The sequence below is a fragment of the Xiphophorus maculatus genome, chromosome 18 (assembly GCF_002775205.1).
Source record: "Xiphophorus maculatus strain JP 163 A chromosome 18, X_maculatus-5.0-male, whole genome shotgun sequence".
Classification (NCBI taxonomy): Eukaryota; Metazoa; Chordata; class Actinopteri; order Cyprinodontiformes; family Poeciliidae; genus Xiphophorus; species Xiphophorus maculatus.
Window position 1 is genome coordinate 5,357,628 of NC_036460.1, and position 26,590 is coordinate 5,384,217.

Consider the following 26,590-nt stretch of genomic DNA (forward strand, 5'->3'; position numbering starts at 1 on the left):
CTGTCCACCTCTGTGCTCCTCACACTGTAAAATATACATTTTATTCATTAACCTAGCATTGTGTGGGTTAGCAGCAAGTGGCGGAGATGAACGTCGTCCAGTTAACTGGCGATAAATTTTCACTCACCCATCATAGCGGCGGGAAAAAAGCTAGCTAGCTAGCTAGCTAGCAAGAGTTATATTAGCCATTAGCAACTAGTTAGCGATAGCTTCCAGACTCTTCTTCTCCATTTTTATTGGCGGTTGACAAAAAGACGTTAAGTAGCATTATGCGCGTGACTCAAACTTTTGCCTGACGGAAAAGTTCCCGGAGAAAAAAAAAACTACATGAAATCGTAAACGAAATTGAATATTTGTGACTAGCGTATTAAATATATGACTTTATTTGTTAAACCTGTCACTGTTACAGGAAAACCGTTTCTCCGTTTGTGATATTACTACAATTTACATTGTTTTTCTGAGCGAATTTTAATGTTTTCTTATTGTAATCTAATCAGATCTCTGATTACAGAGTGAACATAAGCTAAAATTGGAAAATTACAATATTTGAGGGGTTTAGTCAAAGTTTAGGCTATGACATGACCCGTAAAATGGTATTCATGGTTGAAGACACACTAATGTAAACTATTCAAAACAATTCTGCAAAGTAAAGTGAGCTAAAGTTCCTCCACAGGGGTGTAAAGAATTGTAAATGCTTGAAGAAAAGTTTTGCTGCGCAATCAGTTATTACGTTTATAAGTTATTTGGTTACATATTTGGCTTAGAAATAGTGAAATCTAGCCAAAATGTTTTTTTTAATATTTACTTAGTTTATCTTTGAGATAAAAAAATAATCCTGATTGATTTGAAATATGCAACAACAACAAAACCAAAGAAAAATGCTTTGAATCTGCAAAATTGTGGTAAAACTGGAGAAACCGAATTGATTTCATTCTTCATTTTAGGTTTGAGTAGAGGAAAGAAATATAATTTTTACAATAAAATGATGAAAGTCAAGTTGAATTATTTAGGAAAATAAAAAATGCACATAAGAGTTGTTAAAATTAGCCTTACCTATATATATTTGGATTACCTGGTCTGCACGACTCCACAGATCACCAGGAACTCAAAAAGATTCATAAAAGAAGCAAGGTTTAATTTACAGTTTTACTAAATGTACATTTCTTTTTAAAAAGTGTCATTATACACAATAAATACAATACAAAAATTAATCTGTAATACTATACTTCAAATTCTCTTCCGGTCTTTTTTTTTGTACATTATTATTGTTCAATTTTTTTCCATTTCAATGTTTTTGTGCTGTGTTTGTTTTTGAATTGTCCACTAGGCCTAGAAATAAAGATAAAAACAGAAAACATAGCTGAAGAAGAAAGCTGAAAGAATGAGGAAAGTCAGAACTAGTCTGCCCCCTGCTGACGGAAATGCATAATGCTTTAACTTCATGAGCAGTAGACAAACAGAAACCTGGTGAAATCTGTCGATAGGCGCGGAAAAGAACAGAGTTAATTTACATTCTGACATCTTGGTGTTACAGCATTAGAGAGTAAATCAAAACAAAACGTTTCTCAAATCATTTCCTCGTTTTGTAACTGCAGTTAAAGTGTGTCATTTGCATTTGTGATAAACAGTCAAATGTGTAAGGTGCAGGGAACGCGTTAAGGCGCCCCGCCGGTTTATTTTTCTGTGATGCTCGACAGGACGCCGTTTCGACCAGCCGAGTGGACAGAGTCTGCTCCTGGGGACAAGTTAGAGGAATGTAAACATGAAGAAGATTGAAAAAAGAAAACATAAAAAAGCAGGCATGATAAAGGTCTGCATTTCACCGTTTTGCTTTTGCCACATTTAATCCATAAATTGGGCTAAAAATAAGAAATGTTTGGACAATTCAAATGGACAAACACTGCAAAAATACAAAATCTTACCATATAGTTTTGGTCTAGTTTCTACTGAAAATAACTTCTTACACTTTAAAAAAGACAAAAGTCACAAGTAACTTTTCAGTAAGATATTGGAGCTTGTTTTAAGCCAATAATTCCTTAATATTGATTTTTTTAAATCCAGATTTCTTAACTTATAATATTTTCTTCATGATATAAATGAAACAATCTGCCAAGATCTTCATTTATTTGAAATAATTTAAGACAAAACTAACTTCAAAATAACTTTTCAGCAATACATAGAAGCATGTTTTAGCAAATAAATTAATATTGATTAAATAAAATCAATTGGCAGATTACTTCACTTATAACAAGAAATTTTCCCTTTATTATAGATGAAAAAAATTGCCGGTTTAACTATAACATTTTTATTAATATTAAGAAATTATTGACTTAAAACAAGTTCCTATATTTGGCTGAAAGGTTACTTGTAAGTTTTGTCTTATTCAAGCGTACTAAGCTATTTGACTAAAAACTAGATAAATATTTGGTCAGAGTTTGTGTTTTTACAGTGAACAAAGTCAACACAGCTTAAGAGAGTAACTGTTGTCACACTGCAAAAACACAAAATCTTACCATGTATTTTTGTCTAGTTTCTAGTAGAAATATCTCAGTTTAGTTGAAATAAGACAAAACTAATTTATTAGAAACTTTTTAGGTTATTTTAAGTCAATAATTTCTTAATATTCTTGTTACACTGGCAGATTATTTAATTTGTAACATTGGAAAAATGTTTTATTTTAAGTTAAATAATCTGCCTGTAGAACTTTTTACTTCAATATTCAAGAATTGTTGACTTAAAACAAGCTCCAATATCTTGCTGGAAAGTTACTTGTGAGTTGGTTTTATCTTATTTAAAGTGAACTGCAGCAGAAACTGGACTAAAAGTGGTCAGATTGAGTGTTTTCTGCAGTGCAGCGCCCCCTGTCTCTCCCCTTTTGCAGCGTCACCCCGGTCAGTCCAGCCTGGGGTTGAGGGCCTGTTATCTGCTCTGAGTCTGGGGGACCAGGCTGCCGTTGTGGCCCCGCCCTCCGACCTGAGGGCCCAGCGAGGAGGATGATGACGGAGCGGACGGCGCCGTAGGGGGCGGAGCTCTGTGTGTGGAGACCGCCGAGTCTCCCGGGCGTTGACTTTGGTGTTGGTGCGTCCTGCCGCCGGCGCCGGCCCGGACATGGTGTCCGCGCACGGCGGGCTCCTGCTGCAGGTTGAGGATGCTGTCGATGGCGCACTGCAGATGCTCGTTGAGCGAGTCGTCTGGCGGGCTGCCGCTGGAGAAGCTGGCGTTGTCCATGTCGGGCGAGTCCGACTTGCAGCGTTTGGCGGGAAGCAGAGAGTCTCGGGCGAACGATGACTCCGGGGACGGCGGTCCGGGCGCGTGCTGGTCCATTCTGAACGTCCCGCCAGTCCTGTGTTTGTTTTTCCCGCTGAACCGTTTGTACTTGTCAGCGTCTTGGTCTGTGTGCTCGTCCTCCCTCTCCTTCGCTGCCTCCCGATCCAGCAGCAGAGAAAGATGGTGGTGGGTCGCCGTCTTCACGCTCCGGTTGAACACCTCGTTCATTTTGTCCATCGTGTTCCCCAAGCGTCCGCCTTCAAGACTCGGGTCCGCCTCCCTGTCTCGCTTCTCCACCCGTACGCTCGCTATGACGGTCCGTTCTGATGGCGGGGTGGACGCCTCGTGCCGCGGCGGCGACGGCGTGGTGATGGGGTAGGAAAAGTTTTCGTCCAGTCCGCCGGGGACGCCGGGCCGGACCCGGGGACTGATGTTCTCCCTGTAGGTCTTTCTAAGCGGCAGGCGGCAGGTGGTTTGTGACGCCGCCGGGTTGTGTTTGACCGGGTGGTGGTCCAACGAGCCGTTCATCTGCGTTGTTGTTGACGACGACGGAGGAGCGTTTCTGAGGTTGCTCTGAGTGGGCGTGACCGACGCCGTCGGGGACTGAGTCCTGATGACGGTGCTGGGGGGCGTGGCTAGGTGCTGGGACTTTGAGGGCTCCGGCGGCGGCTCCAGGGTGGAGCGAGGTTGGGGGGCGTGGACGGGATCCAGCGCGGTGTTGTGGACCACCTTGCTGAACCCGGTCTGGTCCTGCTTGATCTTCAGCTTCAGGCCGATCCGGCTGCGCGCCTCGTACGTCTTGATGGGCGGCTTGCTGGTTCGCTGTGGAAGAGCGTCGTCGTCATCCGCCGCCGACTGGGAATTTAGCGACGACGACGAAGAGGAGGGCGCCGCCGGAGTGACCGGCTTGGCCGGCGGCGCCGGAGGACAGCTGCTGGACCAGGAGACGGAGGCGCTGCCGCCGCCGTGCTTTATGACCAGCTTGGTGGGAGGGAAGGGGGAACTGGAAGGAGTGGTGGGGGCGGGAGGAGGCGTGGGAGACGCAGGAGCAGCAGGAGCAGGAGGAGGAGTTGGAGTGACCTTGAGGAGAGGAGCGGGAGACGGTATCAGAGCAGGAGCAGCGGAGGAGGCCGCCGGACTCGCTGACGGCAGATCCGGAGGCGCTGGTTTTGGCTGGGATGGAACGCCGCTCTCCAGCATCCGCACGGTCGCTGCAAACTCCTCTGCAAGGAAATAAAAACATTTACATTACTGATAAATATAGACTTTGTATGACCAGGCCTGTCACAAAAAGCAATAAATTATTTGACCTCAATTAAAATAAGCTCAATAATTTCCATTTGCATATTTTATGTTTTTTCTCTTTTTTTACCAAAAGCTGGATGACAAAAGTTTACAGTTTGGTGTTTTGGCCCCAACCAGCCCATTTTTTGAAGGACAATTTTTCTTTACAGAGACTTCATAATTAATTTTATTTGTTGTTTCTGTTGTTTTGTTTACTTATTTTGGATATTTAACATGTCTTCCAGTTCCAGGGTTAAATGTTTGGCCTCAGTTTGGTTGAAGTGAACTCTGGTGCCATCTGAATGCTTATGTGTGAACACCAAGTGGAGCGGAGGCCACTTTAACAGCAGGAAGCGCACTACAACGCAGGGCATTCTGGGTAAATACAACCAAAACAAAAGGTCTTGTGCTAGCGAGAGAAATGATTCGTGGTCTTTTACCAAAGATAAACAAGAAATCCTACAACCACCACACTGACGCTACTCAATTTTTGTTTCCATTTTATGAAGAAGGAGGGTACGGACTCATGGACGGACGGATGGACGTACGGACGGAGGGTGAAGATGGATGGATGGTTGGATAAATGGATGGATAAATAAATGGATGGATAAACAGACTATTAAATGGATGACAATTTGAAAGTTTCTCCATTTCCATCCAGATCAGGAGAAAGTATTTTTCAGTGTAATAATTCGGTTTCTCCAAACATTTTCCCACGTTGCAGTTTTATTGTTTTTATTAGTTTGGACATTAAAAACCACTGACCCGGTCTCTCCTTGGCCAGAATCCTGTCCTGGTTCAGGGCGACCTTTTCCTCCTGGATGAACATCCGGTCGATCATCACCATCTCTGCCGACGGGCCCAGTCTCTGCTCAGGTTCAGAGGCCAAAAGCAGTTGATTCAAAATCAATCCAAAACAACAAAAAGTGACTCGGACATGGAGATCACTGGGTTATAAACTTACTTTTGACTCTGTGAAGAGCAGGTACCGATATTTATCCAGCATGGCCTGGGTTCGCTTTAGCAGCTGGCAGGAGACTCTCTCAAACTCATCATCCACTGTGTATAAAAACAGCAAAACGTAAGGACCGTGAAAGGTGCAGCACTCAACAGATCCAGGATTTTACTCTGGCTTTTACCTCTCTGATAGTCTTGAGAGGAGTTGGCAGTTCCCTGGTAGAGATGGTAAGGCACCAGTCTGTGCAGAGTGTCGTCAAACGAGTGGAAAGGAGCGCTGTAGTTGGGGTGAAGCACTGAACCCTGATGTTTTCTTAGCTGCTCCAGCATCCTGCAGAGTGTTTACAGGAACCGGTCAGAAATATGCCAACAACAAAACGGTTCAACTCTGGCTTGAAGGCAGCAGAAGCAGCAAACCTGGCTTCTTTACTGGGCTCGGTGCTTAAAGGCATTTTTACTGGTGGCGTCTGTGATGTGAGCTGAAAGGCAAAGAAGGAAACATTAAAAAAATTCACTTTGAACAACAAATATCAGTTACAGAAAACACCTTTAAAAGCCTTTTGCTGGGTTTTCCACATGTTTTATTTACCAGGTTTTAATTTCTTAGCCAATTTTTAAACTATGAATTAGGGCTGACATAATTAGTTGGAATAATCAAATAATTGTCAACTAATTTAGAAATCAATAATTGATAACTGGAGTATACAGACTCCAAAAAGACAGTAATTAAGCGACAGTTGGACAAAATAAGTACAAATTTTGCATTTGACATGAAATAATCCTTCTTTCTCTGTAAAGAGGTTCTCCCTAAAACTCCTCCACTGGCATAGTTTTATCTTCACCTGCAATTTTATTGCATCTTTTGCAATCATATTAATAATACAAAAAATCAATAGATTATTTTTAAGTTGTATTGACAAGGTAAGCACATGTTGATGTTAGAAGTTTTTGTTTAGCTCCAGATGCATCCTTTGCTACAATTGACCAAGTATTCACTAAAGATGTTGTGTTATTTTAGAGAATAAAATGTTTATTTTTTATTTTAAAAAAGTGATTTAATTATTTATTTTTATGCATTTCTAATATTGTATGACAGCGGCTTAATGTTTTAATAAAAATTCAGCAGAATTAATCTTTTTTTTATCAGATTAATCATCAAAATAATTGATAGAATAAATTATTACTAGAATGAACAAAGACAGATCAACTCAGGGTTGGGTGGATGGAAGAATAAATAAAGGGAGAATCAAACGGACAAACGATGGAGGGGGTAAAATGATAGATGAACTAAAAGGAAGAAAAGAATAGATAGATTAACCTTTAGAGAACAGGATAAGGAACATAAATATTTTCTGTCCACATCTCGCCCGCCTCCATGCTGCGCGGTTTGCCGCTCCTACCTGAGTCTGCAGAGGAGGCTGCGGCTGCGGAACCGGCATCTGAGTCAGAGCGGGCCCCAACACCTGGATCTTCATCGCTGCTTTTCCCAGAGTCATCCCCCCCACCGAGCTGATCACTCCTGGCTTTGGCTGAACCTGAGCACCAATTCAGAAAGAAACGCTTCATCTCAAACGCTCACCAAACACCTGGAGGAAAACCACAACATGGAACAGATCGACCCACCTGTGCAGGCTGGGTAAGGCTGGCAAGAGTGACCGTCTGATTCCCCGTTGCTGCTGCAGCTTGCCCTTGGGCTCCTGAGAATACCTGTAAGTCACTTGATCCTGTAAAAAAAGACAAAAACAATGATTAAATCGTACCATTGTGACCTATGTAGGTGAAACACAAGAACAAGCAAGGAAAGTTGTGAACTCTAAAAGTAAAAAAATTTTTATGAAAATCTCAGAGATTTTCAAATTAACATAAGAACATTTTCTGGAAGAAACACAGAAATTGCCGAGTATAAAAATTCAAAAATTTGCAATGAAAAATCTCAGAAATTTTATAGGGGGAAAAAAACAAGGAAAAATGAAAAGGTCAACATTTTCTAGAAAAAACTTGTAAATTTCTGAGTTTGAAAAGTAAAACATTTGCTAGGAAGACTCAAATTTTGAGATTAATCTAATTAAATTTGTAGATTAAATTTTCAAGTTTTTTCTAAAAATGTCAGAAAATCTAATATTTTGAAGTTCTTTCCTAACAACTTTTCAAATTCAGAAATTTATTTTTTTCTTCTTGAAAATTTCTCAGATTAATCCCGCAATTTTAGAGTTTTTTCCAGCAAGTTTTTTACTTTCCAAACTCATAAACCTCCTTCATTTTCTAGAAAAATTTCTGAGATTATTGTAAAAAATAAAATAAAAATTTTATTGCAGATTTTAAACTTTTTAATTTCAGAATTTTTTTTTATTTTTAGAAAATGTATTAGATTAATGTAAAAATTTGTGAGTTTTTTGGCAAAATGTATTCTTCCTTTTTCTTTTTCCCTGGTGGTAGAATCGCGTCGCTGGGGTTTTTTAATTCGCTACCTGTGGCGGCGGTTTTGACGAGCACCGAGGTCGGCTGCAGCATCGTGGGAAGCTGAGCAGGTGCGTCAGCGCTCGCTGATGATGTCATCACCACCTTGTCAACAGGCACGTCTTGCTGCGAATTAAACTGACTCGTGGCTTGAGGCTGAGGCTTTGCTTGTAGCATGATGTTCTGCTTGACCTGAGCAAAAAAGTAAAAAATTAATAAGTTACAATTTTTACACAGGATTGTGGAACCACTTTCATCTTTTACAGTGTAATTTATTTTCCAAGAAGCCAAAATTTCTGTCAATGCAAGTATTTCCAAGCTTTCCAAGATGGCTGATAAACCAGTGTTTTATTTTTTAAATAAATGAAGCATTTGACAATTTTTCACTTGGGTATTAAAGTGCAACTTGGCCTCTTTCATCTGTAGGAAACGTTTTGAACTCTTGGCCCTGAAGATTTCAAAAGAAAATATTGCTTTTTTAAAAATATTTTTTCATTCTTATTTCATCATAATCCAGAAAATTTACAGGATTCTAACAAAGTAGTAATTCTCCTTGAACCTTTTCACATTTAATACTGTTGCAACTACAAACCTTTATGTATTTCATTGGTATTTTTTGCACTAGATCAAAACAAAGCAGAGACACATTTGTAAAGAAGCTGATAAAACAAAGGCCTGAAACAATTAATTGTGATGAATCAATTATTGAAAATATTTATCAACTAATTTAGTAATTGATTAACCATTAACTGGAGGATACAGACTCAAAAAAAGAAGCTATTTGTTGAAAAAGCGACACACTCCGAGTAAGTAAAAATCGCTTACTGCGTTAGAGGCACCAATCCATTCTTAATATCTGTATTGATCCCGATATTGAAAAAATTCTAGATTGGACATGGGTGACAACGTGTGTGATATATATCAGCAGATCTATTCAGTTAAATTCTATGCTTTATTATTTATTTTACATTATATTTAGAATGAATGACGGCTGCACAGTGGCGCAGTTGGTAGCACTGTTGCCTTGCAGCAAGAAGGTCCTGGGTTCGATTCCCGGCCGGGGTCTTTCTGCATGGAGTTTGCATGTTCTCCCTGTGCATGCGTGGGTTCTCTCCGGGTACTCCGGCTTCCTCCCACAGTCCAAAAACATGACTGTCAGGTCAATTGGTTTCTCTAAATTCTCCCTAGGTGTGAGTGTGTGTGTGCATGGTTGTTTGTCCTGTATGTCTCTGTGTTGCCCTGCGACAGACTGGCGACCTGTCCAGGGTGTACCCCGCCTCTCGCCCGGAACGTAGCTGGAGATGGGCACCAGCAACCCTCCCGACCCCATTAGGGACAAGGGTGAACAGAAAATGGATGGATGGATGGATGGATATATTTAGAATTTCTAATCTCACTTTCTGGACCATTTCAAAAAGCAGAAATGGTTCACTACCTTCAACAGAGCAGTTAACTTATCTTTGTTGTCAGTTTCAGTGTCTTCTAATTTATTTTAAATCGGCTCTTTTACTCCTAAATGAACTAACTGAACATATAAAAGTTGTTTTTAGGGGTTTTTGAGCAAACGGTGAAGCTACTGGTGTATTTAAGGGAGCTGTACCGGAGCAGAGCTATCAAATAAATTTGTAATTCAGTACGTTTATGAGTTACAAATCTATGAATGTTTATATTTATAAATTTATACATTTATAAATAGTAAACATGATAATTTATAATTTTGTCAAGATAACAAATTTTGTTGGACAAATTATAATATTGTTGTTTTGAGAACAATTTCAAGTAATATAATTGTGATAATGATGCAGGAACCCATTCTCAAAGATCAATAAACTTTAAATTATACTGAACATTTAACACTAGGACATTGTAAATATCCAAAATGAATAAACAAAACATGTATAATTTTTTTATTATTGCGACAGGTATTGAAAAGAAACTTTTTAAGTTAACAGCTTTTCTGTATCTGATCAGTATTGGCTGATACTAAACCTCAGGTATTGATACTGGAAGAGAAACAAATGGATTGGTGCATCCCTAGAAAAAAAAAAAAACATTTTACATTTAAGATAAAAAAAAATCTGCCTGTAAAAATGTAAATTTAAAACTTTTTAAGTGTGTAGAAACACCTTGTTCAACCCATATTAGCACAAATTGTACCGGGAAAAAAAAAATTACTATGTTTTTGCAGTAAAACCAGAAGCAATACCTGCTGCAGCTTCTCCAGCAGCTGTTTATGCTGAGGCGAGGGCTGAGTGATGGAGGACAGAGTCTGGATTTGTGCTCCTACTAACTGCAGGTGATGCTGCTGCCCAGCTGTGAGGCCCTGGAGGGGAGCTTGGGCTTTCACTACGGCTGGAGCGCAGGCGCTAACAGGAGGCGCGGCAAACTGGTGCAGCGCAGGTGGAGCAGCAGCAGCAGCAACAGGAAGAGGCTTAGGCGACTGCGACATGGGAGGCATTTCCTGCTGGTAGGGCGTGGGCTGCGAGGCTGGTCTAGGCAGAGGTTGGTGCTGGACCTGAACGTGCACCTGCTGGGGCGGCGTCTGCTGCAGCTGAGCCTGCGTGGCGGAGGTGGCAGCGGGTTTGGGAGATTCTGCGATCTGGTTGTGGACGATGAAGAGCTGGGTGTGAGATGACGGCGTGCAGGAGCGCGAGGGAGTCTGCGGCTGAGGCTGAGAAGAAGGGCGCGACTGTGGCGGCTGTTGATGGTGAGGCGACTGGATCTGCTGGCTCAGAGTCAGAGGAGACTGGGAAGGCTGCGGGCTTTCCGCCACCGGAGGTGTCGTGGCGTGGGAGGTCAACGCCGGCGAGGAGGACATGCCCTGGATCTTCAGAGCCTGCTGAGTTCCACCAGAGGGAACCTGGAGGGAGAACACAACGTCGCAGCACAAAAACAAATCAGGGTTTAAACCTCTATAAACCAACAAGAAAAGGAACAAAACGCAAAAACATCCACATGGTTTTAACAATAGGATCCAACATCAGGGCTGGGCGACAAGATTTCATCACAAACTGCTGTGAAATATAGTTTTTATATTTCATTTAAGGGTAAAATGATAAGCTAAATTAGGTCCGCACAAAAAACTGACAAATGAGTTTTCAAATTCTATATATATTTGGATGTTGAGTTCAAATAGACAAAATATTACGGCTAGGTTCTGATTATTTTCATTATTACAAGAATGTAGGGCTGGACAATAAATCAATAACTATAAATCTTGATAGATTACCATCAATAGATAATACGTCTGATACAATATTCTATAACTCCAATCCAGAACCGCACGGCCCTGATTCGTACAAATGACAGAAGGTGTAGTGGAAATAAAAGCCACTTTTAAAAAATATTTTCTGTTGTTTGTAATGTCTGTTTTAGAAAAGAAGTCAAACAAAAATAAATTTTAAAAAATCTGATGTTTTTTTTAGCAGAAATAGCAAAAATTTAGATTTCTGCTGAAACCAGAAATCTAAATTTCCATTTTAAAAAATTTGTTGTATAAACTCAGAAATTCTCTAGAAAAAACAAGGAAATGTCTGAGCTCCAAAAGTCACAAATTTCAAAGTAAAAAATTTCAAAACTTTGTGATCAATTTCAAATATTTTCAAGAAAAAAAAAACAAAACCTTTGAGCTCCAGATGGAGAAAATTTGCAACAAAAAAAAGAAAAAAAAATCAAAAACTTTGGGATTAAAAACTTCCAAATATTGAAAATGTTTGACTTTTGAAGCTAAAAAAGTTCCGCTGTTTTTTCTGGAAAACGTCTGAGATTAAGCTCTGAGTTTTTTGCCGGAAATGTGCTACTTTCTTTAGCACGCTGTCACAGAAATCAGATCAGGTATGAAAAAATGTAGATGTTTAAATGAATATCACCCAGCAGTAAATACAAGTTAAATGAATCATAAATTGAAATGAAAATGTCGCCCAGCCCCTGGTCGCACAAACATCAGTCAAACAAAAACAAACAACACGAAAGCGGACTGTTAGCCTTCTGTATCTACAAACAATTAAAGCACACAGATTATTCTTTTTCCTGCGTCTGGGGGCAATAAACACATAAAGGGGAGGAATGACTGCTCAGTGAACCAAAAGGAAAACCTGTTGACAGAAGCCAGATCTGTGGGACTGTGATGGTGAATTAGAAGGTGATCTGAAGGTCGTGAGGTCACAAGTCGGCGGACCAAATGATTTGGGTTTGGGAGGCGCTACTGGTCAACGTGGGGGGTTTAAAACAGGAGACACAATGTAACGAGGCATGCAAAACAGAGAGCAGACGCCTGATTCATCAGCGGAGAGGCAGAGGAAATCCTACAGAGCGATTAGAGAGGTGAAGAAGCTGCTCTTGGAAAATGTTTTTATATTTTTGAACAAGCACATCTGCATGTAGTTGGGAAATGCACATTTTAAAATTAGAATATTAATAAAAACAACAAAAATGAAAAGGAATCTTCACTGTCAGCCAAAATGTTTGCATGAACGAGTCACAAAGCAATAGAGATGCACCGTGAAACCGATTTATTTAGCGTGATTAGCTCTAACCTGGTATTTTTTCATGTCATCTCATAAAAAAACACCCCTGGAGTGTTTTTCTATCGTTATTGATTCTTTACATAATGTCTTAGGAATCCTTGAATCTCCTTCAGCAGCCTATTTACACAAAGCTCCGCCTTAGAGCTGCAGTCCGTAGGCGAGCTGCTCCTCCAGACTAGCGGCAACAGCAATTATTGGAGCAATTTCTCTCCAATTATTAATTACATGTTAATCCAAAGATAAACAGATCAGCACTACAGTATATTGATTTATTGTTTTAAAAAGGAATTTAATTGTTTATTTGCATATTTTAATGTATTTATAATATTGCATTAAAAAGGCTTAAGATGATGAAAGAAAAATCTGCAGAATGTGCCAATTTTTTATCCGATTAATCGTCAGAAAAACTTTCACGTTCCGTTTTTAGTCATGTTTCAACCTCATAATTTTTGCATTTATTCAAGCCGATATTTTTTAATACAACTTACAAAACTGCAAAAGCAGAGATATTTTTTAAGTGGCAGAGCAAACTTCCATCCATTTACTGTTCTAGTTTATTTGAAATAATTTCCTCTTTCTTCCAAGCAAAACTCTACAGCTCAGCTTTGGGGATCCCAGAACAATCTGCTGAATTTTTTATCCAAATAATTGTCAAATTAATTGATTACTAATACGACTTGCCGCCCAAATTGAGACTGGAGATCAACTTCAAAACCGGCCAGAAATCTCTGATCGGTGCATCTCTACTGAGTAATAAAACAGGAACAAACAACAGGGACGATCATGCTGCTACTAAAATGAAGCAAAGTGTGGAAAAGCACAGATGCCGCAAGCGAAGGACCGGTTTCTTTCGCCCAGGAGTTAAAAACAGCGCTGGCGAGAGCAGTGGAGCAGGAAGGGTACAGAGTTGTGAGGGGGGAGGGGGGAGGGGGGGGGGGGGGGGGGTAGAAAAGGTAGAAAAAACCTAACACTGTGGCAGCAGCGGCAGCAGCAAGTTGGGGTGGGGCTCAACATAAAGGGGCAGTTCTACCTTTACCACTGCTGTCATGTGGGAGGGGCCAGGGGAAGGGCTGTGGCTCTGACCCAGCCAGGAGTCAGTTAACTGGCTGTCATGGACAGCAGGGGCCGCAGTAGTGACGCTGTTGCTGCTGACGATTACAGACGCTGGGACGCCCACTGATTGGGTTGACTCATTCTCTGTTTGGTGGCGCTGCTCCTGATACAATTACCATTTCAGGATAAGGGGGAGGGAGGAGGAAGGGAAGGAGAATGAGCAGCAAAATACTAAACCAAAGAGATCACACCAATTTAACACTCGTGCATGTTACTTTTCTTTTTATTTATTTAAAGGTGACCTATTATGCTTCCTTGAACAAGTTAGGATATATAAATATATAAAGAATGTTCATTACATTTTCTTTTTTGCACAAAATTGTTCTTATATAGGATCAGTTCTGTATATTTTGAGCTGTTTTAGGGCATCTTGTCACTTTAAATCTAAATTAGCTGCTGCTGGCTACACTGCAAAAACACAAAGTTTTGTCTAATTTCTAGTGCAAATATCTTAGTAGACTTGACATAACAAAAACAAACTTACAAGTGACTTTTCAACAAGTTATTGGAGCTTGTTTTAAGTTAAAATTCCTTAATATTAATAAAAAAGTACTATTTCAATTGGTAGATAAACTCACCTCTAAGAAACATTTTTCCCTTGTGGTAAATGAAATAATCTGCCAATATTAACTAATTCATCTAGTTAATATTGATGAATTAGAACTTCATCAATATTAAGGAGTTATTAACTTAAAACACGCCCTTATATCTTGCTGTAAAGAAAATAGACCAGTAATACTTGGTAAGATTTTGTGGTTTTGCAATGTGTTTACACTCTCACGTAAAAATGCTTGCAAACAATTATACAACTGTACATCTTTGAAAAGCAGAAGTAGAGCTTCCTGCACAACAAACAAGAATGCAGCAAGTGGTTTCTGGATGGTAAGTCAACAACTCAAGTAAGAGTAGAGATACCTAATAATAAATTACTCAAGTAAAAGTAAATAGTACAGTGTAGTAAAATTACTCTTAAATGTAATTTTATTCCAAAACATTACTCAAGTAAATGTAACTAGTTACTGCCAAACTCTGGGTAACGATGCAGGGCCTGTAGATTGTGACTCAACCTTCAGGACATTTTTGAAACAACTCATTTTCCAGACTCATAAAACTTTTACTTATTGCTAAAAAACAGCTGAGTGTTGTTTTTAGAAGCAGTAGAAACCCAAATGGAAGAACAAAAAAGGGCAAAAAGTAAATTTTGCATAATAGGTCGCCTTTACAGACAATGTTAAGAAGAAAAGCAGACGGGCGGAGCGCTGACCTGCTGGAGGAACATCTGAAGTGACTCCTGGCTCAGGATCATGCTCGACCCCTGGTTGGTGAACAGCAGCCTCCCTGGGCTGCTCTGAGCCTGCGGGGGGACCAGCCCCACGGCCGTCACGGAGGACGACGTTGAGACAGACATGGACGGAGAGGAGGAAACAGCAGCAGATGATGCAGGCTGCACGGCGAGGAGCGACGACTGCGGTAAAAGCTGCGGCGCTGGTTCTGTGGAGCCTCCCAGCACGGTAACAGCAGCCTCCGCGGTCTGGCCTCCTGCGGCGCTGGGCACGGCGCCCGGCTGGGCCTGCAGGGTGGTCTGCAGACTGATGGCCGGGCTCAGCCCCTCCACCTGACCCACCATGGTCAAGGAGTTCTGGAGGCCCTGGATCACCGTCTGGGCGTGGCCCGAGGCGGCCGGCGTCTGCGTCTGGCTTTGACTCTGAGCCAAAGATGCAACCGGCATCTGAAAAAGCGTCGGCGTGCCCATCTGACCGGGCTGGAGCTGAATGGGTCCGGACAGGATGTGGGTGGCGCCGGGGTGGCCCTGCGACGTTAACACCTGACCCAGATTGATGTTCTGGTTGGCGGTTAGGATCTGATTGGCGATGAGCTGTCCGCCGGGGCCCTGGCTTGTGATGATGTGGCCACCCGGGTGTTGGGTCAGAATCTGGCCTCCGGCCTGCAGCTGGGGCAGCAGGAACTGGTGGTTCTGGCTCTGCAGGACTGTCTGGGACGGGATGACGATGCTGCCCTGCTGGTTCAACAGATGCACGCTGAGGGGCTTCCCAGAAGGCGGCGCCGCTTGCTGCTTGAACAGGGCCTGCTGGAACTGCGGGCCCTGAGAGGCGGCTTGGGTGCTCAGGACAACATTAGAACCGGGCTTTCCCGCCAGGAAGGCGACGTTCTGGGCAGCAGAAACTGGAATCTGCTGCAGCCCAAGCGCTTTGTGTGTGTCATTCTGCTGAGCCTGGGGCGCTGCCTGCGGCGGCGGCGGCTGCTGCGGTTTGAAGACTTTCGGCTGGATGGTGCCCCCCTGTGGGGGTTTGGGCTGAATGGGTGTCGGCGTGCGCTGGATGATCACGTTCTGCATGATCTGGGCTTGAGTTTGTGTCGGCGGCCCCACTCCTCCTCCGAAGCCCACGAGCCCAGCGGGGGCGCTCATGGTGGCGGCGCCGATGCTGCTCGTGCTGCTGACAGAAACAGCCGGTCCGTTTAAAGCTGGAGCGCCGACCGTGGCTTTGTTACCCTGGATCAGGCCCAGACCGGCCTGAGAGCCAGCAGCGGACACCTCCTGGTACCCACCCATGGCTTTGGCCAGGATCTGCTGCCCCGACTGGTTGATGGTCATGACCGTTGGCTGGCCCACAACCTGAATCTGTCCGATACCCAACGGTCCCGACTGGCTCCCGTTGGAAAGGGCCTGGAGGCTGGAAATGGGCTGAAGCGTCACGTTGCCGAGGCCGACCGGCTGCATGAATGGCTGGACGCTGATGGTTTTGTTCATCACCTGCGGCTGCAGCTGGAGCCCCTGCTGGGCCAGAACCGACCCCAGCATGTCGGCCGTGGCGTTGCCAGGGTTACCCGCCGCACTCTGCGCCGACCCGGGGAAAATGGTTGCCGCCCCGCCGACGCCGATGCCTACCCCGACGGCAGCAGCGCTTCCAGCGTCAGGCAGGGTCTGGACCACCTGGGTGAGGCCCGGGATCCCGAAGGACACCAGGTCCAGCTCGGACCCGGCTTCCTGCAGGCTCTGCTCAGTGATGTTGGCCTCCGCCAGGCTCTGCTGCAGGATGTCGCACGTCTCGTGGTTTGTTCCAATGCCATTGCTGTCGCCGTCTCCGCCCGGTGAGCCGCCCAGAATGTCATCGTCCTCCAGGAAGTCCAAGTCCACGCTGACTCTGGGGAGGCCGGCCGACTCGCTGACTGGCAGCTGAACCACGGGCTGGACCTCTGAAACATGGCCCTTTAGAACAGCAGAAGAAGAAACAACGTGAAACCAGGTGATCTAGATACCAACACAAAACATCAAACTGACACTAACAGGAAACACACACTTTTCAAGCACTTTCAAGGCAAGTTTTCAAACTTTTCCAGCACTACTTTGGAGATAAAACAATATACATGAACTAAAAAAAGGCAGTTTCAATTCCCTATTATTATAATAATTTATACCTATTATTAATAATGTCTGGTTTGGATAGTATTCTTCTACACAGGGACAAGCTAAACTAAAATGTAACAAAATTTTATGTTTTGAAATGTCTCTCACACACCCTATGGACCAAGTACAGCATGACTTCATGCGCACCAAATCCCACCCCCATCTTCCTCCAGGAGGGCAAAAAGCTGCTCCCCGACAATAACACTGGTTTTAGCTGTTGTCAATGTAACGCAAAAAATCTTAAATGCACAACTGATATATAAAGGAAAAGGGAACACGGTGCTTTGCAACAGATAAGGTCAGGAAAAAGTTTTAGTTAAAAAAAATAGCAAGGGGGGGAAGTAGTTCAGTTATGCTAGCTTGACTTTGACAACCGTAACATGTAGATGTGCTGTGGAATTTGGTGTTTTGGTTCAGTTAAAAAATAAAAAAAGGTGGCCTAGCTCTGACAGATGATCAGTAGAGCAGGTGTTTAAATTAGCTAATTAACCACCACTGTGTTAGCTTAGCTAATAGCAGCGGTAGCTAGTCTACCAGAGCAATCAATTATTAATATCCATCCACCCATTTTCTTTCGCGTTATCGGGGGTCGGGTCGCGGGGGCAGCAGCTTCAGAAGGGAGGCCCAGACTTCCCTCTCCTCGGCCACTTCTTCCAGCTCCTCCGGGGGAATCCCAAGGCGTTCCCAGGCCAGCCGAGAGACATCGTCCCTCCAGCGTGTCCTGGGTCTTCCCCGGGGCCTCCTCCTGGTGGGACATGAACACCTCACCAGGGAGGCGTCCAGGAGGCATCCTGACCAGATGCTCCTCAACTGGCTCCTCTCGATGTGAAGGAGCAGCGGCTCTACTCTGAGTCCCTCCCGGATGACTGAGTTTCTCACCCTATCTCTAAGGGAGAGCCCAGACACCCTACGGAGAAAACCCATTTCGGCCGCTTGTATCCGCGATCTCGTTCTTTCGGTCACGACCCAAAGCTCATGACCATAGATGAGGGTGGGAACGTAGATCGACCGGTAAATCGAGAGCTTCGCTTTTTGGCTCAGCTCTCTCTTCACCACAGCGGACCGGTACAGCGCCCGGTTGATGGCAGACGCTGCGCCAATCCGCCTGTCGATCGCAAAATAAACATCAAGCCTGAAATTATAAAAGTGTAACGGACTGAATGTTCTGTTCTTTGTGTGGGAAATGTCTGAGTGTTTTTTGGTGGTGAATCCTCAGTCAGTTGCTATGGCAACGAGTCTGAGCGTAGAGTAGCCAATGAAGAGAGCGAGAAAAAAGTGGTTTTGAGTGGTTCTTTAACGGTTTTTCTGCGTTATTTTCCCCTTTGCTGTGGCATATTGCACTAAATTATTTATTCCTACATGTCCAGATTTTATTTAATTAACGGGATTGTTCCACAGCGGCAACACAGCTATGGATGACAAGTAAAATTGTCTTTTTTGCGCTCCAGCGTTGTGCGCATGCGTGAAATTTTCGGATGTCAATAACAACATCCAAGGGGTCAATACATCTGACTGGTCTAAAAACAAAATACTAATTTAAATGTAAAAAATCCCCCGGTTTCAATAACCTTTAACATATAAAAGACAGACTTTATTTCAATTACAAGGATCAATAAATCGTTGAGAAATTAGGAATAACAAATATTCATTACATTGAAACAAACAAGTGGTGTTAAGGTAAATCAACTTCCTGCTCAAAATAAATGCTTAAACACAAAATACAAAGAAAGTGACAAAAAAAATCTCTAAAAAATGTTCTCACAAATAGAAATAATTTTTGTCATTCTTACTGACCTAAAAAATCAAAAGTTTAATCTGATTTAACTTCAAACATTGAGAAAAATATCCATCTATCTTTTAATTAGCTGTATGAAAATATCTAGTTTCAACTTTAAATAAGTTTTTTAATCACACGTTGGATTGAACTCTTTTACAAAACTGTGCAGTTTGAATATCAAACACTTTTAAAGACTGCATACAGAAATCAAGCACTTTCCAAACCTTAAAAAACACCTACTTTAAATCCAAGAATTTCAAGCACCCAAACAAACCCTGAGCTAATTGGAGCTCATACATGTTAGTGGAAGGAAAGGGGATCAGAAGTTGCATGCTACAGAGACCGATAGACGAGAGCAGGAAGAAGATCGGGGGATTTTACTCACCCCAGTGGCAGAGAAGAACGAGCTGGAGGGGTCACTCGTACCATCCAAAAGGTCGTCAGTGTCCAACTATAGACACATCCACCAAGGGTAAGACAGACAGAAAGCGAAGATACCCAAAGCAACAGACAAAAAGTCACCAGGATAGGGCTGGGCGATACGGATTCAACATAAAACCTGCCATTTCTTTCACACCAGATCTGATCTCATTTCTAAGTTATTACAAGTTGCTTTTATTTCAATCATCCCTTCTGTGAGTTGTATGGCAGAATACGAGTTTTCTTTTATTACTAGAATAAAGTCCTAAAATTAGCAGAAGAAAGTTGTAAAATTACGAGAAAAAGTCATTTTAATGAGAGAAAAGCTTGAATAGTTATCAACTTAGTTCATGTCGTTCTTTCTTCAAAACAGACTCAATCGTTTGAATCATTTCAAACTTCTGCTACTGATAATAATTTGGTTCTGATGTCTTGAAAGATAAAATATTTCCTTATTTGAAAAACCAATACCAAAGTACTACTTTAATTTTTATGTTTCTGTTATTTTTCATGTTGGAGTTATCATAAAATAACCCCAGCATAAATATGATCCTAATATTAGGATTTTATGCTCTTTTTTATTCTTTTTAACTTTACTATTATACGACTTTATTCTCGTGATTAAAAACCAAAAAAATCGTAGCCTAGTCCTAATGTTTTGACACTGAGTTTAAATCAATAAAAATCTGTAAAAATCCCTTGTCAAACAAGATGGCGGAAACCCAACAAATGAATTGGTGAAAAAAAATCCAAGCTTTTCCAGAGATTTAATTTTCAAAAACCCAAAACTGTGATTACTCAATAAAATCGATTTATCGCCCAGGCCTACACCAGGATGAAACATTCAGACCATCAAAAATAGAGAATGGTGAGGAAAAAGGAGGGTTCAGAAAAACCAAAAGCACCAGAAAAGAAGCGACAGAGGAATAAAATGAAGGGAAAAACTCAAGAGTTGGGAAGCGTTAGTAGCCTTTCTTGTTTTGTGAAGAAGCAACCATAATGATGTAAACGAAAGCAGCAACTTGTGATTGCACACCACTTCATTACTAAAATATTCACCAAAAATAACCAAATAAACAAGTTCATCAACAAAAAGGTTTGTTTTGTATCTAGAATGAACCGTTTCTATGTACTTACATGGGTCTCAGATCCATGAAGAAAGTCATTTAGAGCTTCTGGGTCACTGTAGACAAAAAAACCAAAGGCATAAAGACGCACCTAAGATCTTATCTAGTATTATTTTGATTAATATTGTTATTATTACGAGATATTAGAGCGAGAACTCACCAAATTACATCTAGAAGGCACCTGCCGTCCTCATCATCCATGACAACTGATGCAGATTTAAAAAGAAAACACAAAAGTGTAACAACAGACAACAACAGAATATTAGCTCTTATTAAATGCAGTAAATTAGACGTTTATAATTTGGCTGTAATTACACCAGACACCTCTCCTTTTTTACATTTTTGACAGCTTTATAGTTATAGGGAGCTAATTTTGGGGGTGTAGGCCAACTGACCATTAGAACCTCATGTTTTTGGAGAAAATTGCGATAATATCAGATGTGATATCCAGCAGTTGCGGAAGAAATTGGCTTTTACCAAAGACAAAACAGAAATGGTACAACAGCTAAAATATGACGATGCTCCATTTTTGTTTACATTTTGTGCACTCAGTGTCTTCTTCAGAGGTTTTTGTGTCGTTTCCTCCAGTGGTTCTTGTTGCGGCCTCAGGCCAGGAGGGGAACAAGTTTTTCAAAATGTTTGGTTTGTTTGACAGTGCCGTGTGAAAGCGAACGGCAGCAGCTGAAAATGTAACAAATGTTGCAATTTTGGCCCCCAATCTAATCAAATACTGGACTATCAAGAGTGAAAGCGCCCACAGGGACTTTATCGCTTTATTTAGCAACTTTTTTGGGGAAAACATTTTCAGCAGGTTAGGCTTTTAGAGATTGGTGATCAGCCAGAAAACTGCAATCGGTCCACTCCCTGTTATTATTAATAAATTAACAATAGTAATAATAATTAGTATTTGTTTTGCTTCTTTTACATTACTGTTGTAATTATGAAATCAAAATGCATAAAATAAACACGCAGAGAATGAGGAGCCGAATGAGAAGCAACGAGTTTTAAACATCGAAGAGGCTCCAACGCTAAGTGGCAGTCGATTCCATAGAGGCGGCGCCTTGATCATAAAAGCTTGATAACACTCAGTCTTCAATCTTCCTCTGGGCACAGAGAGTAATGTCTGGTCTGATGATCCAACAGTGTAAGGAGTCCGAAGCTCAGAACCATAAGATGGGGCGAAGCAATTCACTGATTCAAAAAGCAGCATTAAAATCTTAAAACCAACACTGAGCATCACAGGTGAGCAGTGGAAAGAGTTGGACTGGTATGTTCCCACCTCCTGGGTCTACTGAGGGCTTTCTGAGGAATATCAGCAAATAGAGAATTACAGTAAAAAAAAAGGCAACAAGAGATGAAGCTTGAGTGAGAATTAGGGAGGGAGATCATCGATTTTATTTTGGCAGTATTCCTAATTTAATAAAAGGCAGTTCTAGTGATATTATTAAAGCTCAAATCAGAATATAAACCACCTCAAAACTCTTGGACTGGAGTCTCTGACCAAAATCTAACACTTCCGGTTTGTTATTAACAATAAAAAGTTATCAGACATTCAGACTTTGAAGCCAGAGAGACATAAATTTAGTATATTTTCAGGCAGGTTTCAGAATCATGTGCGTAAAAGTGACAAGAGATATTTATGAATAATTTAATGGAAAATAACAGCGGGACAAGAATGGAGCCCTGAGGAACGCCACAAAACTAGGAGTTACTGCCAACAGTAACTGAGAAAAACCTGTCACTTAAGTAAGAGCTGATGGTTGAACATCAGCTTCAACACCTCTAATGAACACGGAAGTACACGGTCAAAACATGACAGGTATGTGTGAAGAGACATGAAATAACTGAGTGTCTGTTCACAAAAGAATATTTAAAACACGTTTGAGTTTATGTTCCAAATGAAGCTGAGAGGTCCAACAAAACCAAAACTGGACAGCAGCTCAGCTCACTGTAATGTCGTTCCGAATCCTTAAAAGTGCATTTTCAGATTGAAAACTTGAATTATTATTTTAAAAAGCCAATTAATGAATACAGATTACTTTTTCCAAAATTTTGTGTATAAAAGGCAATTTGGAAATAGGTATATAGTTATTAAAATCATCTACAGTAATTAATTAAAATATCAAACAGTACAAATTAAAACATTTTTTTCATCTTTAAGCATGTGTACTATAGATAAAGAATTCAAAATGACTATTTTTAAGCTGGCAATAAGTAGAGAAAAGCATGCCTTTATTTTCAGTTTTTAGATTACTGGAACTGAGTCAATTTGATAAAAACAAACAAAAACAAATCAGAGAAAATGTTGCTACTACAGTTTTGACTAAAATCAAGAAAATTGATTGTAATTGTAAAATAATAAATTACTTGTCATCTCTACATCTCTTACGTTGCCAAAAAGCTGTTTACTCTGCATTCCCAAAGAACAATGCTACAAGCTAGTTTAAAATTAAAAGATAAATGGATAGTTTAAAAGCTAGTTTAAAAACAATTGTAGATACAACCAGCTAAACACCGGAGAGAAACAGAAACTAACAACTTATTAAAAGCAAGACAGAAATCATAACTTATTGTAGCTTTCCTGTAACATGAAAACGTTATTTTATCAGTTATTTTTGCATATTCTTCCCTAAAATGTTTGTTTAATTTGCTATTAAACAAGTAAATTCGCGTTATTGCCATAAATGAGGTCCTAAAATAAAGAAGAGTGTTTTCTCTTTTGCACTATTTTCACGATGACTTGCAGCGCGTCATCTTTTCACATGCAGGCTCAGTAATAATAAACACTGATGCGGTTAGGATGAACTCAGACAAGAACTTAGATTTGCTAAACACCGACAAACGGCCGACAACAAACTGAAAACGCGCGGTTTTCGCACCACCTGGAAGGATTTCCGAGTGTCTCCACTGTCTTCATCACAAGTAACAACTGTGCACACAGCTTCCAGCAACACAAACGCAACAAATACACACGGTGTTTAAGCAGAGTGGTCATCGACACCATAAAGGTAGCTCGGTTGCCGCTCTGAGAAGGCAGCGGGTCGGAGCCATTGCTCGGGTAGAGCAAACCCAGTGCGCAGGATTTGAATGGAGACACTGCAAACGGATTGCTACATGCTAGCTGGTGTTTTTAAACAGCTTTGCAAGCAATCTTTAATTATTTCTGCCAGCACATAACGTTTGACAGCAACACACCTGGCTTAGAACTCAAATGAAACCAAACTTTTGGTTTTGAAACCCAGTTTTCACCCCTATTTCTGGTCATTTTTTGATGCAGCTCTGCTGAGTTGCATTAGCCTAGCGAGCTAATCAGCTATCAACAATATTGAGACATACAGCTAGCTTGAGCCTTTGACATTCAAAACAAACCATCGAGTGACACAATTTGAACACTGGAGCTGCACAGCGGAACCGCAGTTCAGCCAGAACCGAGAAGAGCCGCCTGCCGGGGACGTTTAAGCGCAACTACGTAGCGAGCTATCGCTAATTGCAAGCAAAATATGAGTTAATGTTGGAATACTCTTGGATGAGGGGGGTATGCTTGGGAATTCGGTGGAAAATGAACGTGTTTACGGTGCGGTGCGGCAGCGTGGCGCTTCGATTGCGTTAGCGATGCGGTTTGTGTTTTGTGCGCAGTTGGCAGATATTGCGGCTTTGTAACGGTTATTCGGATTAATAGAGAAATTGCTACATTGTAACAAACTCACCCGAGACGTTAGAGGTGCAGGCAGCGCGGGGTCTCCAGGACAGCCTCGCACGGGCTGCTCAACAGGACCCGAGTAGAGGCAGGAAACTGGAGACTTCCGCTTTGCCTGATCGAAATCTGCGTTGTTCATACGGAGGTTTTGCCCGGGATTCATACAGTTTTTCTAACACAACGATCAACCTCTCACACAAAATTAAACAATGTTTTTGGTAAATTAGCTAAAAAAAAAAACAAAAAAACCTTCCTCATCCTACCAGTTAGTTGTAAACATTAGGAGAAGGATAATTTGGGTCACTGAAAAGAAAAGAATAGCGATCTTTCTTTCGGGGGAAAAAAAACCCTGTCCTAATTCGGACTTTAATCTGAGACTTTTATCTAAATTCAGAGGAAAAAGTGGGATTTGTGAGAAAAAGTCTCAGGCAAAAGTCAGAACTCTGACTTTAATCTCAGATTTCTTATTTTAACCTGAGAATGTTGACATTTTCAGCAAAAAAGGATGAATTTAATCCTCTCCTATATAAACAGTCTGAAAAAAAGGAAAGAAACATTCTGAGAAAAGTCTGAATTCTGGGAATAAAGTCAGAATTCTTAGAGCAATTCTGAAAGTGTTTGTTTTTGGATCATATAAGGAAAGAAAAATTATTGGCTACCTATAAAATGAAGTTTTAACACAAATACCTGGACAAACCTGACTATTCATGTTGATTTTGCAGTGCAAAAAGAGAAGGACTATTCCTTTACTGCCAGAGGTAACCCTTGCAGAAGTGATGACAAAGAAGAGTGGGAATAATTTTCCACTTGAATGGTGAGCAAAGTGTTTTTATTAGGATATTACATCATTAACAGCCAAAAGGCTAATTTTAAATTAGCAACAATGAAATGTAAATCACACCCTTCCTATGATATTCCACCTGAATTCAATCAAACTCTGCAGATTGACTAACTTTAGGTAAATTCTTTCTCGGTTCTTGCACATAGCTTATAAACTAACATGTTCCCATGGAGAGCTGTCAGTTTAAATAACAATAAGCATCAGAAAACTGAGGAAGGTAGGTAGAAAACGAAATGTTTAGGTTTACCAATGAAGACACAAAAGTAGTAGAACATATAACGAATTTCATGTGAACAGATGTACTAAACTGAAGAGATGAATCACACACATGTGCCTACATATTTCTAAACTTTGTAAATAGACTTACCCTCCTTCTTTTTTTTATTAGTTTTTATAACTTTTAAATTTATTTATTTGAGAACATTCCTGAGCTTTTTCCTGCTGCCTGTGGTTTTGATTTTTAAAATAACCAACAAGATCAAGACATAGCAGCTTTATTGTGAAAAGATTAACTTGTCAGTGCAAGTTTTTTTTAATTACCATAACAATTCAGGGACGCCATACTCAGAACATCCAAAGCAGGAGTTAATAATTTCTCTGTTGTTTTTTTTTTTGTGGGTTGCTCTGAAGCATCTAGTTTATTGTGCAAATAATGATTCTTCATAAAATAAAGAAAACTATGGACAACTCTGGCATCCTATTTATGAAACTGTTAAACAACAACAGAGTATCTTCAGTCAGAGGTTGCTTCAAAACCGCTGTAACAAAGTCTACTACTGGAGATGCTTCCTGACCACAGCAATTCTCTGAAAGAACCTGCATAGTTTGAGTTACAACATTTAATTTCCTTTTGGGATCAATAAAGCATTTTTTTTAACTTAATAGAATTCAAATGTGTTCAGACAACAAGAACAATAATAAAAATGGCAGTTAAAATATTCTGAGCACCACACAACAATGGTCCCTTTGCAGTTTTGATGATGAAGAGACATAAAGTTATATTAATTTGTGACAAAGTGATATGTGATCATGTTTTCTAAGGATATATCTCATCTTTTTAAAATTATTCTTATGGCAAAATGTTTGATAAAAAGGTGTATGAATGAATAATTTTCTCACAATTAAAACAATTTATGCAAGCATTGCTAAATAATGACAAAAATATTAAGAAAAAGCATTTGTCATTATTTATTTGCTGTAAATGCCATTTTTGTGCAGTTGCCTAGAGGGGGAAAAAATCTTTTATTACTTAATCAAATCTGGAAAATTCTTGTAATTCTAGAGTTATTTATTGTGGCACTTTTTAACTCAATTAAACATAACTATTTTTCCAAAAGGAAAATTAAATATTGGAACAGGTTTGTGACGTTACTTCTGATTGGTTCTTTACTTTTTTTAAACTTTTGGACAGTTGTTATAATGCAATACCATGGCAACAAAGTATTGTTTTAACAACTCTGTGCAGCTAATTAGCATCTCAAAAGCTCAAAATACCTGAACTATGACCACAAATCCCAGAAGAGTTGAACACGAGGCTTGAAGTAAGTTCAAACCATCTCTTCGATTTATTGTGATGGACAAGGATCATTGGACTACTTTTTAACCATATGACCAGACAGAGATTTAAAGAGGAGTGGCAAAAACAAATGAAGTGGATTAGCAGGGCTCGCCAAATGGATGTTGTCATCCAGGACATG

The 26,590-nt window shown here is 40.8% G+C and overlaps 1 protein-coding gene across 4 annotated transcripts; it reads right to left on the bottom strand.

Annotated features, from left to right (window-relative positions):
* Window positions 1-2,739: 2,739 nt before the first annotated feature.
* On the bottom strand, window positions 2,740-24,113 carry bicra (BRD4 interacting chromatin remodeling complex associated protein). Of its 4 annotated transcripts, none has more exons than XM_023351610.1 (15): window positions 24,063-24,113; window positions 20,516-20,561; window positions 20,366-20,411; window positions 19,194-19,259; window positions 14,869-16,833; window positions 13,522-13,707; window positions 10,172-10,825; window positions 7,977-8,157; window positions 7,132-7,232; window positions 6,909-7,043; window positions 5,926-5,987; window positions 5,691-5,839; window positions 5,516-5,610; window positions 5,317-5,419; window positions 2,740-4,490 (listed from the first exon to the last, which is right to left on the bottom strand). In XM_023351610.1, exons 2-15 carry the CDS (start codon window positions 20,554-20,556, stop codon window positions 2,920-2,922), a joined length of 5,355 nt encoding a protein of 1,784 aa, XP_023207378.1. In that variant the 5' UTR covers window positions 20,557-20,561; window positions 24,063-24,113; the 3' UTR covers window positions 2,740-2,919. The 4 variants fall into 4 exon arrangements, with proteins under 4 accessions (XP_023207378.1, XP_023207377.1, XP_023207379.1 ...); XM_023351609.1 differs by having other exon boundaries at window positions 5,317-5,422; XM_023351611.1 differs by lacking the exon at window positions 19,194-19,259 and having other exon boundaries at window positions 5,317-5,422.
* Between the last annotated feature and the right edge of the window lie 2,477 nt (window positions 24,114-26,590).

Excerpts from the sequence above, each read along its gene's own strand:
- bicra (XM_023351609.1), bottom strand. The coding sequence starts at position 20,556 with ATGGATGATGAGGACGGCAGGTGCCTTCTAGATGTAATTTG. Across the intron at positions 16,834-19,193 it reads CGTTCTTCTCTGCCACTGGG|GGCCATGTTTCAGAGGTCCA; the intron begins GTGAGTAAAATC and ends GCTGTTCTAAAG. Across the intron at positions 7,044-7,131 it reads GCCTTACCCAGCCTGCACAG|GTTCAGCCAAAGCCAGGAGT; the intron begins GTGGGTCGATCT and ends ATTGGTGCTCAG.